A 9832-nucleotide genomic window follows, 5' to 3' on the forward strand; every position below is an offset into this window, starting at 1 on the left:
TGTGTCAATAAAACTTTATTTATAAAATGAGACAGATGTGTTGTGCTGACCCTAGGCTATACTGTTAACATTGACTTATTAATAATATAAATATTAGTTACAGACACTAATGATAGATACTATAATTATAGTTATAGAGACTATCTGTCTAGCATAGTTCATTAGAATTCACTAATTAAAAAACCCAGTGATTCAGATTATTCAATATAATTTTGTAAGTTTGACCATCATTACTCAAAGTCCATGACAGTGAAATAGATTTTTTCCCCATATGTAATTCTTTTTTTGTTTTCTGGAGAAAAAATAATTGTCTTTGCACTGTATCTCATGTAAAAGTTAATCCATTCATTTTTAGGCATTTCTGGAACTAAACAGCATCAGAGTAGACATTTTTTAAATATATTTTATTGAATATGCTATTACAGTTGTCCCATTTCCCCCCTTCACTCCCCTCCACCCTGCACACCCTCTCCCACCAAAATCCTCCCCTTTAGTTCACGTCCATGGGTCATAAGTTCTTTAGCTTCTACATTTCCCACACTATTCTTGCCCTCCCTGTGTCTATTTTCTCCCTACCGTCTCTGCTACTTATTCTCTGTACCTTGTCCCCCCTCTCCTCCTCCCACTCCCCTGTTGATAACCTTCCATGTGATCTCCATTTCTGTGGTTCTGTTCCTGTTCTATTTGTTTGCTTAGTTTGCTTTTGTTTTGGGTGTGGTTGTTAATAACCGTGAGTTTGCTGTATTTTTACTATTCATATTTTTATCTTCTTTTTCTTAGATAAGTCCCTTTAACATTTCATGTAATAAGGGCTTGGTGATGATGAACTCCTTTAACTTGACCTTACCTGAGAAGTACTTTATCTGCCCTTCCATTCTAAATGAAAGCTTTGCTGGATAGAGCAATCTGGGATGTAGGTCCTTGCCTTTCATGACCTGAATACTTCTTTCCAGCCTCTTCTTGCCTGTCAGGTCTCTTTTGAGAAATCAGCTGATAGTCTTATGGGAACTCCTTTGTAGGTGACTCTCTCCTTATCTCTTGCTGCTTCTAGGATTCTCTCCTTCATTTTTTTAAACTGTGAGAAAAGCAAGATGTACAATTACACATTTTATTGGAAAACAAGCAGAAACAGTTGTCTCTGCCTGAGAAAGCAATGATCGTGGAGAAAAGTGTCACAGAACCAAGATTGTCCCCAGCCTGGGGACCTCAACTCAGAAACGTTTAATCCGGTAGAATTTCCACCCAGTGTCGAGGTTTCTGTCTCCACCTGCGTGGCACTGCCCATCGAAATGTGTCCACGCCTCTCGCTCCGAGGCAGACTCTGGCTCGGACGCCGCTGTGCTCAGCATGCACCCCTACCTCACACCACGCACAGAAACCAGCTCGAAGTGGATTAAAGCCTTGAACGTAAGATCTGAAACGATCAACCTCCCTGAAGGAAACGCAGAGGAGAAGCCCCTGACGGTGGTCCTGGCGGAGGTTTTTTGCACACGCCACCAAACGCACAGGCGTGAAACGGAAAATAAATAAACGGGACTCCACCAGACTTTCTGCACCAAGACAGGAGCCATCAACAACATGAAAGGACAGCCCACAGAGTGGGGGACAACATCTTGTCTCCATCTATCTGATAAGGGGCTAATGTAAATACATATAAGGGCCTCATACCGCCTCATAGCACAGCGACAATAACCCAGTAAAGACGGCCAGGGGCTCTGAACAGCCATTTCCCCAGAGGTAGAACCGAGGGCCAGCAGTAAACGAAAAGGCGTTCAGCATCACTGACCAGGAGGACAAGGGGGCTCAAAGCCACGGTGAGACGTCCCTCCACACCTGTCAGAAAGGCTGTTACCAGACAGGCAGGGGAGGAGCGTTGGCACGCGTGCGTGGAGACGAGGAGACCCCTGTGCTCTGCGCGTGGGAGGCAGAGTGGCGCAGCTGCTCTGGGAAGCAGCGTGGAGGTCCCCCCGGAATTAAAAATATAACCACCGCACGGCCCAGCGATTCTCCCTCTGGTGTGCGTCCGAGGGAAATGAAGTCCCGTCTTGAAGAGACGTCTCACGTCCACGTGCATTGGAGCGCTGCCCACCACAGCCCAGACACGCAGACAGCCTAAGTGTCCGCTGACCGACGAGGGGCTGGAAAAGAACATGGCGTAGATACGCGATGGAGTGTTGCTCAGTCACACAAAAATAAGGAGGTCCTGCCGTCTACGACGAGAGGGACGGGCCCCGAGGGCGTTAGGCGGAGTGAATGAAGACAGAGCTGAGGAAGGCACGTGCCGTGTGGTGCCGCGTGTGTGGTGCCGCGTGTGTGATGCCGCGTGTGTGATGCCGCGTGTGTGATGCCACGTGTGTGATGCCACGTGTGTGATGCCACGTGTGTGGGGCCTAAAGCGGGAAAGCCATTCTCCAGCCAGCAGAATGGTGGTTGTTGGGGTGCGGGGGGCACCGGGGAGATGCTGCTCCAAGGACACAAGCCTGCAGCTATCACAGGGACAGTTTCTGGGGGCCTCGTGGGCAACAGGGCGACTCTGGTGAAGGAGACTAACAGCACTGTGTTATAAACCTGAAAGCTCCTAAGAGAGGAGTGGATCTCGAACGTTCTCATCACATACACAAAAAGGTAACCGTGTGAGGTGATGGAGGTGCGCACCCACCTTACTGCGTTAGTGATTTTGTGATCTGCACGTGCATGGCAGGGTGATACTGTGCTCCTTGAACTTACACAGTGGTATACGTCAGCCACATCTTCATACGCTGGCCGCGGGGCCGGGGGGGACTTTGCATTTCATTCACGAGGATGGGGAGCTGTTGAAAGATTTTGAGCAGGGAAGCGGCATAAAACGACTCACACGCTGAGATGGCCGCCTCGTCAGGTTCGTAGGTTGGCCGGGAGGGGCCTGAGGACGGAAGCGGGAAGACTGGGTGAGGGGCTGGTGCAGGGACCCGCGTGGACGCGGGGCTGGCGGCGCGAGGAGAGTGGAGCGTCTCGGTTGAAGGCGGAACGCCAGCGGCCTTTGCCGGCCGGTTGGATGCGCTCTGTAACAGGAAGGGAGGAGTCAGGTGAAAGGAGCTGTTCCCACCGGCGTCCCCCCCACCGGTCATTGTCATCCGTGTCCACACGTGAGCGGGTCATGCCCCTTTTGTCCTGGTTTCCACCTTCTCCTCTGCTACTTAATTGTTCCCCACCGGAGACTCTGGTCAGGCTTTGAAACACTGAGAGCGAGTCCCTCATTCTGAGAGTTTAGGAAACTGCCTTTCAAGATGCTAAAATCAAAATCTAGCCACTGGTCAGATCGTTGATTTGATTAGAAAAATAAGGGTAAGCCACAGGCACGGATCCAGGGTTTCCGTTTGCAGCTGGTCACCCTTCGCTTTGTGTGCAGTCCCCACAGCTTCGGTGTTCTAGAAGAATCCACTCAGAGACCGCTCGGCGAGGGGCCGCTGCCTGGCGGACACTCGGTTCGTGCCGGGGACCGGGGGCGGGGGGACACAGGCGTGTCCTCCTCTCAAGGAGCTGCCCTCGGGGCGGGGTGCAGAGACGAAATCGAGTCGGGGAGTCAAACCCGATCAGTGATGGGACAGTGGTGGGGACAGAGGTCCTTGGGGACAGAGGACGGCACGACCTAATGTTGTCTGGGGGCTTCAGGAGCGCCGGTCGGAGTGGGGCGGTGTGCGGTCAGCACGGCGGGAGCCGGGGGGGGTGGTCCGAGGTCCGGGAGGCGGTACGGCCGGGGGAGGCCGGGGGAGAAGGCGGCACGCGTGGTCGGCCGCACACACCCTGTTCTGGCGGGAGGGCGGGGAGCCTCGAGGCAGCGCGGCGTCGGATCGTGAACAGTCGTGTGTGTGACGAGGGAAGAGCTGGAATAAAACCTGTGGACAACGGGACGTCCTGAAAGGGGAGCAAGACGAGGCGGCCAAGGCTTTGGGGTGGTTCCCTGGCAGCCCCATGCAGAGCGGGTTGGACAGGGAGGTGACCCCGGACAGGGGAACCAGTTGGTGTGTGGCACTGGCATCCCTCGTCAGCGATGGTGAGGGCCTGCCTTGATCATTGCGGGGAGAGAGGAGGAGACGCCTGGGAGAGCTGCTCCGGGGCCTGCTCAGCACAGGTTGGCCGAGAATGGCGGATGGGTGCATTAGCAGCGAGTCTAAGATGACCCTGGGGGCCTGGGTTTGGAAGTTGGGGCGAGGGTAACCCGTCACTGCCCGTGAAGGGGAGTCGTCTCAGGCAGGGACAGCTGAAGGCCGCTGTGAAGTCCAGAAGGGGGTCTGGGTGGGAGGATGAAATTCCACTCATGGAAAATCTCTTAGATGTTAACCTGTCATTTTTACGGAAATATAGGAATTTGTTTTCCTATCCATAATAGCAGTGGCAAAAAGTTTTAGCTGTACTTACATTGAATAAGAATGTTTTTTCGTATCCGTGATAGTGTTAGCAAAATCTCTTTAGTACACACATAATTAAGAAATACATTTTAGCCCTGGCTGGTCCGGCTCAATGGATTGAGTGCCGGCCTACGAATCAACGGGTCGCCGGTTCAATTCCCAGTCAGGGCACATGCCTTGGTTGCAGGCCAGGTCCCCAGTAGGGGGCGTGCTAGAGGCAACCACACACTGATGTTTCTCTCCCTCTCTTTCTCCCTACTTTCCCATCTCTCTAAAAATAAATAAAAATAAAATCTTAAAAAAATACATTTCATAGATACTTATGAAAAAGAAACCAAGACAAAAAAAAAAAAAAAGACAAGTGCAGGGCCAGAGAGTTTGTGCAGTAACCGACCCACAGACCCTGCAGGAGGCATGGCACAGGCATATTTAAGCTGCTGAAGGTTTGGGGGAGGCTCCATGCCAATACGTAGCAAGAGCTATGGAGACGAACGTACCATTTCGCTCAGCAGTCCCAGTCCTGGTTATCAAAGGAAAACGATTCAGTGTCTGTTAGGGAGAATTTGCCGTATAGATGGGATCAATACCACAAGTTCAAAGGGCGTGGTTTAATGGGTCTGTGTGTGTTTCTACTCATGGAAGGATAGTTACCTCGATGTAAAAAGTATTTGTAATTGTCACAACGATGCAAACATGGATGTACCCATAGAGACTCACGGGAAAAACATTACAAATGAAGACTGTCAGAATCGTAAATCATAAATAATCCTGTCTCCCTCTTTCTTTCCAAGTAATGTTCATGTCAGGACAACTTTCCAGAAGCTTTTGGAAGGTGTGCATATGGAAAGTTGCCATATGGGAAGCGAGCCTCCAGGCGTGGTCCAAACGCCGTGATTTTAACGTCTCTCGGGTCCCTGGGGAGGGCGGTGCCGAGCAGTGGCTGGACTCGAACCGGGGCCGGGGAGGGAAGTGAGACGGAAAAGGAGGCAAAGGCAGGAACAGTGCGGAGTGGCAGCCGCGTCCCTTCCCCTCCAGAAGGGAGTCACCGTGCATGGTCTCGGGGGGCCGTGATCCCTGGTAGTGGAAACCTCATGTCACAGCCAGCGTCACGTGACACGGGGGGAACGCAGGACCACCGTGACCACCTTTCCTTTACACTGCCCGCACGCTGGGGACAGTGACAGGGCCCGGGGGCACGTCTGCGCGAGCGGCGGAAGAGCTGAGTTGAGGCTGGAGGAGACGACCGCATCTATTGTGCCCGTGAGGGTGCTTTCACTGATGCGTTAACCACAGGTGAAGAGGAAAAGGCCACAGGGGGCGGGGTTCGTATGAGTAGGGGAATTTTTTTTTTTTTTCAAAAAAGAAAAAAGAAAAAGCATCAGTGTTACAAAGACTTTCCACGATTGCACACCCACCTCGGAAGCCCCCCTCGTACCACAGGAAGCGCGCTGACCATCGCGGGGGATAAAAGAGGCTCGGGAGCTGCTGGAGCTCATTCTCTCTCAGCTCAGCCCAGCTCAGCCCAGCTCAGCCCAGCTCAGCTCAGCCCAGCTCAGCCCAGCTCAGCTCAGCCCAGCCCGGCCCAGCTCAGCCCAGCTCAGCCCAGCCCAGCCCAGCAGGACCACAGCCATGCGAGCTCTCGTTCTGGCCCTCCTTGGCATCTGCTGCCTCACCGCCTATGTCGTGGAAGGTAAGTCGAAAGGCTGTTCCTGGGATAAGGAACAGATAGGCAGGCAGGTGGGCACACGGTTTGGCTTGGACTCAGGCTTTGACTGGCGTGGAATGCTTTCCCCAAGGCAACGTGCAGAATGGGAGTGATAGTTCTGACTCTAGGGTCCCCTCCCAAAGACAGAACTTGGCCTTCTGCTTTTCCCGATCGGGTGACTTGGGGTAAATCTCTTCATCTCTCTGGGCTTAGACTTATTTACCTGCAGATTGACTACAATAACAGATGCTCTCCCCTGGGATTAAAAGGAAATCAGTCTGAGGATCGCTTATCAGATTTCCTTGCAAGGGGTGATTTCTTGATTGATGTCAGCTGGGAGACAGTGGGACCATTGTCATGCCTCTGTGGCTTTTGCCTGCGCAATACCGGTCTCCGCGAAGTCTCCAGATTGTTGAGAGTCCAGTCATAACGTGTGGGTGAGCCGGCAGGGGTATGTTCGGGAGCAAATCAGTGTTTGCTGTTGAGCAGAAAGACCGGAAGCTCGCACCTCCCTATGAGGAAATCAACGTGACCTTCAAGTTTGTGGGAGCATTTACGATCGCTGTTCTCAGTGCTGCTCCCATTTCTGACAAACGTCTGGGGCTTGTAGGAGACCTTAGGAGAGGCACTAACAAAGAGACCGACGCCTGACACACAGTCACACACACCTGCAGGAGGCGCCCCGGGAGACAGCTACCCTGAGCCTTCCCTGCGTGTTCTAGCCATGTTCCCTAGAGGGTTTTTCCTCCCCACTGTGGCTCTGGAACAAGAGAGACTGTCCTTCGGGCGTAGTTCCTGTTGCGGTGAACTCGGCTGTCTGCCGCCTCATGGGCAGACGTATTACTGAGAGTGTGGATTCTCTGATCACAGATCCCCGAGGGTGTCCGTGACTAGAGGTGGCAAGGTCGGGAACTCCCTGTAACTGTGGGCAAAATGAAAACTATTGATGGGACACCAAGGGTTGAGGACAAGTACATGAGGCCCAGTCTGGCAGTGTGGCCGGCATTCAGCTGTCCCCATGGACGGGCCCCGCTGGCGGGTGCCCCGGGGCTGGGTAGGGAGACGGCGCCCCTTAGAGACCGAGGAGCACCGCAGAGTCCAGGCTCCGATCCCCAAGCTTCCTGCTTCAGTGACCCCCTCGAGTCCCGCTGGGCTGACCCCCTTACGTACAACCAGGGCGCTAGGCAACCTGTGCCTTGAGTCCGCTCGGCCGGGGGTGACAAGGTGACAGGTCTTCCCCGGTAACACAGCCACGCTCACGTGGCTGGGAGAGTCAGGCGGTTTAGGGATTTAGACGCCAGTCGGGTTCTCCGGGTCTTGGGGTTCCTCGTGGGATGCTTCCCAGAGAAGGTGTGGTTTCCCAGGAGACGCACTGGGCTCAGAGACAGTCGGCACTAAACAGCAGGCTGGCCGCGACGGAGGTCACCGACCGGGCTGACGGGCAGCGGGGAGGGGGCGCGTGAAGCGGGGCAAGGTGGGCGGGCGCCTTCGGCGTGGTTCCGCAGGTTCGAAGGAGCCTCCTGGGACCGGCGGCACTGCGGTCCAACCTGCTCCCCGCTCGGTGTCACTCAGAGGCCTTTCAGCCGAGTATCCATCCCCCGGGGAAGCAGTGCCAGTCCCTTCAGCTGAGGGGAGAACCGCACTTGGAAACCGCGCTTAGGTCCTACCCCACCCTCGGTACCGCGGACTCTGCCCAGCGCTGTCCCCTCTCCCCGTGAGATGGCTCTCTGACCAGGAACGCTCGCCTCCCCGGGCCGTTTCTGCGGAGGACGGATTCTTTACGGGCCGCTCCCTCTCCGGCCCTCCCGTCTCAGCGCCGACCCGAGAGCACCGCGCCCTGTCCGTCCAAGACGGGGGTCCCCCCGCTGCTGAGGGTCGCCTCCCTCGGGGCACTCCCGTCCCCTCGCTCCTTGTCATTTTAGTTGTAACGCCCTCAGGGTGGCGCTGCTCGAAACGACATCTTATGTCTCGGTCTGCTTGGTTTTCCTCGCCAGGTGTGGGCAGTGAGGTCCTGGAGCAGAGAATCTGCGTGAGTCTGACATCCCGGCGCCTGCCCGTGAGAAGCATCAAGACCTACACCATCCGGGAGGGGCCCGTGCGCGCAGTCATGTGAGTCTCTGTCCCCGGGGCTGGGGCTGGGGCCGGGGCCCGGGGGTGTCAGCGCAGGGAGCCGCCGCCCTGCTCAGGGAAGACAGGTCCACGCGGGCGCAGCGAGCCCCGCATTACCCAGCAGCCCCCTTGTTTTCTGTGCCCTTACCCAGCACCACGTAAGGGCTGTGGGATGACACGGGGCGGCCGGATAAAGCATGCCCTCTTTTCTGAGGTAGTTTAGCCAGAAACTCGGATGGAAACCAGAGGAATATTGGAAGGTTGGGCTGGTTCAGGTCAGGATTTGACCCTGTAGCCACACCTGTGTGAAAATCCATGCCCCCCCCCGCCGCACCCCCCTTTCAGAGGGCGTGTTGGAGCGTGGGTGCCACCTGTGGTCAGTTGCCATATCTCAAGGGAACGTTCAGAAACTAGCCTACGCGGCACTGTTCCTTCTCCGCATCCCGTTTTCAGAATAGCAGCCCTGTGGTTACCAGCCCGTAACCACAACCGTACCCAGAGACATGAACAGTAGTCACCTTTTGTTCAGACAATGAGATGGGTGCATTCAGATCTGAAAAAGCTGACATGTCACAGCTGGACCTGGTGACGTCCACCGTCCAGTTGAGTGACAGCGGTGGGTAGCCCTGCTGAGAGCAGCAGCCTGGGAGTCACTGCTGGGCGTGACCCCGAGACGTTCCTCCTTCGTGTTAAGACAGACGCCAGAAGAGGGGGTGTCGTGTATGGTCCCGGGGTTCAGCGGTCCCTGCAGGAGCTTCTGTAGCTGGTCAGATCTGAGCTCCTGGTCCCGGGGCTGTGAGGACGGGACTGACGTGGCCTGTCTCTTCCTTACTTTGCAGATTTATCACCAAGCGTGGCCTCAAGGTCTGTGCGGACCCCCAGGTCGAGTGGGTGAAGAAAGCAGTCGAAACCATGGCCAACAAAAAGACCGCCAACCAGAGCAAGCCCACGGGGGCCCAGCAGCCCGCCAGTACTGTGGTGACCGGGGCTCGGTAGTGGGTCTGTGCCCCCCATGCCAGCCAGCCAGCCTCTGTTTACAGTCTCGTGGACTCGATGAATTACACTCGCCTTTTCTGAAAATACTGCCTCTGTCCCATTATTTCCTTGTATTTTTATTTTTCATGTCTTTGGTATTCATTTAGCTGCTCTAAATTAATAAATATTTATTGCTAGGAACCGTCCCAAAGTCTATTCATTGCGCACTGGGACGGGGAGCATGTCATTTATGTTCAGTTTCTGTCCCAACTGTATCTCCTCGTGACGGTGTCTGTGATGGGGGCGGGGTAGGGAGTCAGGGCGGTTCTTGCGAGAGGGGAAAGCTGTGGTTCTCTGCCCACGGGCCACAAGTGACCCCCCTCTTCTCAATGGGGTTCTCTTCGTGGAATAAGGGGCAAGTCCAGCTGTCATGGGGCTCCCCTTCTGAGGGTCCACCCCTTAAAGAGTGGCTTCACTCTCGTGGGACCTAGGAAGATCCTCTTCTCTCTGTTTCATCTCGTCTCTTAGGGAAGGAAAAGAAAAAAGGCAGGCTTTTCTGTTCTTTTATTTGTCAGGGTAGCTTAGGTGAGCCGTCTGGTGAAAAGATTCTTTATTCAAATTAAAAAAACCAATGCTGTCCGACGGGGCGGTGGTC

General features: G+C 54.6%; 1 protein-coding gene across 1 annotated transcript; it reads left to right on the forward strand.

Annotated features, from left to right (window-relative positions):
• Window positions 1-5900: 5900 nt before the first annotated feature.
• Window positions 5901-9378, forward strand: LOC123818506 (lymphotactin-like). Its single transcript, XM_045838747.1, has 3 exons — window positions 5901-6078; window positions 8088-8202; window positions 9042-9378. The coding sequence occupies exons 1-3, from the start codon at window positions 6018-6020 to the stop codon at window positions 9196-9198; spliced, it is 333 nt and encodes a 110-aa protein (XP_045694703.1). The 5' UTR covers window positions 5901-6017; the 3' UTR covers window positions 9199-9378.
• Window positions 9379-9832: the final 454 nt, after the last annotated feature.

The sequence above is a fragment of the Phyllostomus hastatus genome, unplaced genomic scaffold, assembly GCF_019186645.2.
Source record: "Phyllostomus hastatus isolate PE091 unplaced genomic scaffold, TTU_PhHast_1.1 phas_contig_283, whole genome shotgun sequence".
Classification (NCBI taxonomy): Eukaryota; Metazoa; Chordata; class Mammalia; order Chiroptera; family Phyllostomidae; genus Phyllostomus; species Phyllostomus hastatus.